This window comes from Elephantulus edwardii, unplaced genomic scaffold (genome assembly GCF_000299155.1).
Source record: "Elephantulus edwardii isolate Elephantulus edwardi_28Jun2011 unplaced genomic scaffold, EleEdw1.0 scaffold00565, whole genome shotgun sequence".
Lineage (NCBI taxonomy): Eukaryota > Metazoa > Chordata > Mammalia > Macroscelidea > Macroscelididae > Elephantulus > Elephantulus edwardii.
This window is the reverse complement of record NW_006400315.1, coordinates 91041-95242: the sequence shown is the minus strand read 5'-3', so window position 1 is coordinate 95242 and position 4202 is coordinate 91041. Positions and strand designations below refer to the sequence as shown.

The 4202-nt window shown below is 38.5% G+C and overlaps 1 protein-coding gene and 1 pseudogene across 1 annotated transcript in view; one reads left to right on the top strand and one right to left on the bottom strand.

Annotated features, from left to right (window-relative positions):
• Positions 1-817, bottom strand: part of LOC102864725 (60S acidic ribosomal protein P0-like) — a gene marked incomplete at its 3' end in the record, with an annotated part of 148055 nt that extends 147238 nt beyond the window's left edge. The window contains exon 1 of the mRNA XM_006903317.1: positions 808-817. Coding sequence (XP_006903379.1) covers positions 808-817 — 10 coding nt within the window. The remainder of the gene's footprint in view (positions 1-807) is intronic.
• Positions 818-1905: 1088 nt separating this feature from the next.
• LOC102864316 lies at positions 1906-3040 on the top strand (annotated as a pseudogene).
• Positions 3041-4202: the final 1162 nt, after the last annotated feature.

Genomic DNA, 4202 nt, shown 5'->3' with positions numbered 1-4202 from the left:
GCAGTGCAGTTGGCGCAGGATAGAGAAGGGTTTAGGGCTGTTGTGCATAGGGTAGCTATGAGTCGGAAACGACTCGACGGCACATAACAACAACAACAAAGAGAAAAGTGAACTGGGTCGTAGGGTATGGAGGAAATGTGCAACAATTAATGAATGGAAGTCCAAGTTCTTTGTAAACTTTTGATAATATCACATAAAAAAAAGATATGGAAATAGGACACATCCCCGTCATAAATCCTTCCAGATTTTAATCCATGCAGTATTATCTTGCTCAGTTCTGATGACTACCTTCGGGTCCAAGTATTGATTTTGCATAAGCACAATCAATTGTTCTGGAATTCTCATTCTTCTCAGAGTTAGCCAGTTTGTTGTGGTCCACAAAGTCTAATGCCTTTACATAGTCAATGAAGCACAGACATTCCTCTGGTGTTCTCTTCTATCAGCCATGATCCAGCTAACATTAGAAACCATATCCCTAGTACCACTACCTCTTCTAAATACAGCCTGCACTTCCAGCGTTCTTTCTTAATGTGTTATTCCAGTCATTTTTGGATAATTTTCAGCAGAATCTTGCTTGCATGTGATATCAATGATATTGTTTGATAATTTCCACAGTTTGTTGGGTCACCTTTCTTTAATATGGGAACAAATAAGGATTCAGTTGGCCAGAATGGTGCCCTCCAGATTTTTTTGGCACAAGTTGGTGAGTGCATTCAAGGCAGAGTCTATTTTTTAAAATATGTCAGTTGGTATGCAGTCAATTCCTGGGCCATATTCTTGCTAATACCCTCACAATAGGTTGACCACCTTCCTTCATCGCCACAGTCTCTTGTTCATGAGTCCCATATTAGTTATGTCTTTGCCAAAAATCAGTCAGGCTTATCTATAGGAGAAAATAAAATCTAGAAAAGGAAATAAGAATTGCAATAGCTAACCACAAGATTAAATATTTACATACAAATCTAGAGACATAAAGGACCTATATAAAGGAAAGTATAAAATACTGCATCAAGAATAACAACGAGACCTAGGTAAGTCAAACAATATACTATATATATATGCATAGAAAGACTCAGTATGATAAAAATGGCAATTCTACTAAAAACAATCTACAAGTTCAATGTAATCACATTTCTGTATTGTCACCATTACTTAATGAGATGTAAAGACAAAATTTCAAATTTTGTCTGGAATGGAAAGTGACTGTGAATAGGTAAAGCACGACTTAAAACGAAAAGTAGGAAGCATCATACTCCCTGACCTAAAAACCTACTGCACAGCTGTAATAATCAGACAACATGATACTAGTATTGTGACAGATACTTAGAGTAATAGAATAAAGAGCCCAGAAATCAACCCATTTACCTATGGTCAACTAGTTTTTGATGAGAAGACAAAATTATGTAAGTGGGGAAACAACAGTTTTCTTAAGAAATAATGGTGCTAATTAAACTGAAAAACCCTCTGCAGAATACTAAACAAAGATCTACACCTCACATCATACACAAAAATCGACTCAAGCTGAATCAGAGGCTTAAGGGAAAAAACAAAAACTATAAAGATCACCAGAGGAAGGAACAAAACCCCAAATACACTGAGAAAAATTTTGGAAATCCTAATCTATGGCGTGAATAGACTTTCAAACAGAGGTTAAAACTCATAACTAGGATATGATAAAACAGATAAATGGGACCTTCTAAAATTAAAATCCTGTGTTCATAAAAAAACTTCTCCAGGCCTTGCCTTCCTGCTCCAAAGAGCTAGGCTTGCCCCAGTTGCTCCGTTTCACATATGTGTGGTTCACCCTCCTACTGCAGAACAGAAAGGAAGACAAAGTTCAATCAGCCTTTGTGAGCCAAAGTGCTGATGGAGATGGTGCTTTGACCAACACAGAACTGCAAAAACATGTTGGGTTTTGTGGATGGGATGACCAGCAGTAATATTGTCCTGGCCAATGTTATCTGTGAGGGCTGTAAAGGTTTTGCACTTGCTGAGAAGATAGTGAACAGTTATGACAAGTTAGTTGTACTGTGAGCAGTGTTTTACGTATGCACAATGCTTCAGCAGTTCCCAGAAAGACTTTTCTTTGAGTTTGAAGAAAGCAAATATTGTGAACATGATTTTCAGATGTTTTTTCTCCTTTTTCTAATCAGGGCAGTGAATTAATCATTGGCCTGATTATTTATAAAAACCATTGATAAAAGTTGGCATCCTGAATGTTTTGCTGTGAAATCTGTGATGAAATTTTGGCAGATATTGAGTTTGTCAAGAATACAGAGAGACATCTCTGTCATTCCTGTCATAATCGTGAGAAATCCAGTTTTTGTTATTGTGGTCTTGTTGTTGTGTACCGTCAAGTTGGAACTGACCCACAGTTGACCCTCTGGTAGTTAATTGCACTGTAGGAGATTGCCCATCTTTCTCCCACAGAACAGTTGGTGGTCCCGAGCTGCGTGCCTTCAGAATTGCAGTGCAGCTTTTTGCTACTTGGAAAAAATACATTTGCCAAAATTCTCATTCCATCATTGATAAACAACTGTTGATAAGAATGACCCTTCGATCTAGATGATTTTAACTATGCCAGCTGCTGGAGGAAACTAACTGTGGCTGTCCAGAAGCTAAAAGGGGAATTGTACTGTTTACCATGTCAGGACAAAATGGGAGTCTCCATCTGTAATGCTTGTTGCCACACTGAAGAAAGAGTGGTAAATGCCATGGGCAAACAATGGCATGTGGAGTATTTTATTCATGCCAAGTGTGAAAAGCCATTCCTTGGACATTGACATTATGAAAAGAAGGGCCTGGCACATTGGAAAACCCATGATAGTCATCTATTTGGAGATGTTTGTTTCCACTGTAACACTGTTAATGAAGCTGATGTAGTTTTTGCTCTTAATAAGTTCTGGCGTGTGAACTGTTTTGCTAGTTCTATCCACACCACTAAATTAACACTCAACAATAAATATGTGGAATTGAACATGAAACCGCCTGTAAGAAGGGGTAAGTAAAATTTCCACTGAAACTGAAGAAAAGATTTTAAAAACTTAAGCTGATACCTTATTGTTGTTAGGTGCTGTTGAGTAGACCATGACTAATAGAAACCCTATGAACAAATGATCTGAAACCTCTTCTATCCTGTGTCATCCTCATACTTCACAACACACAACAGTCCATTGCAGCAGTCATCGTATCAATCCACCTGGTTGAGGATCTTCCTCTCCCTCTTCCACCCTCCACTCTTCCCAACATTATGTCCTTCTCCAAGGAATAGAACCTCCTAACAACATGTCCAAAGTATTTGTCATCATTCTTGCCTCCAAAGAGAACTCCAGCTGCACCATCTCCAAAGCGTATCTGTTCGTTTTCTTGGCTGGCCACGGGATATTCTCCAGCATCACAGCTCAAAAGTGTCAGTTCTTTTTCTGTCATCCTTATTCATTGTCTAGGTCTCAGATATATAGCTAGTAATTGGAAAGACTATGGCCTGAATCAGATGTACCTGAATCCTCAAACTGACATCACTGCTCCTCAATAATTTGGAAAGGTCCAGAACTGCAGATTTTCCCAGTGCAATGTGTCTCCTTATTTCCTGACTATTCATACCAATGGTATTAATTGTGGATCTAAGCAGATGAATCTGTTGACAATTTCAATCTAATCTCCATTCGTCATGACACCTACCTATTGGTCCAATTGATTGACACTGAAAAATTTCAGGAAGTACCATAAAAACAGGAGCCAATGGTAATGAACAAGAGCTGGTACCTTAGGGTCAAAGTAATTGCTTTTATTTTACTTATTTTCCTTTCTATGCAAGACATACTGAGACATTGTACTGAAAGGAATTGGCAGATACAGAAGAATTTAATGAAATAGCATTTGAGCCAGAGCCTATGGTGATTAAGGCAGAAGTTCAAGCTGTTTTGAAGGAAATAGAAAAAAATAAGGCCCCCAGAATAGATGGTATACCAATTGACATATTTCAGCTAACAGATGCTGGCATGGATGTGCTCACCAAGTTGTGCCAAGAAATCTGGAGAACAACCACTTGGCCCACTGACTGGAAGAGGTCAATATTTGTTGCCATCCCAAAGAAGGGCGATCCATTTGAGTGTGGAAACTACAGAACAATATCATTGATTTCACATGCAAGCAAGATTCTACTGAAGATTATCCAAAAACGACAGGAACAGTACATCAGC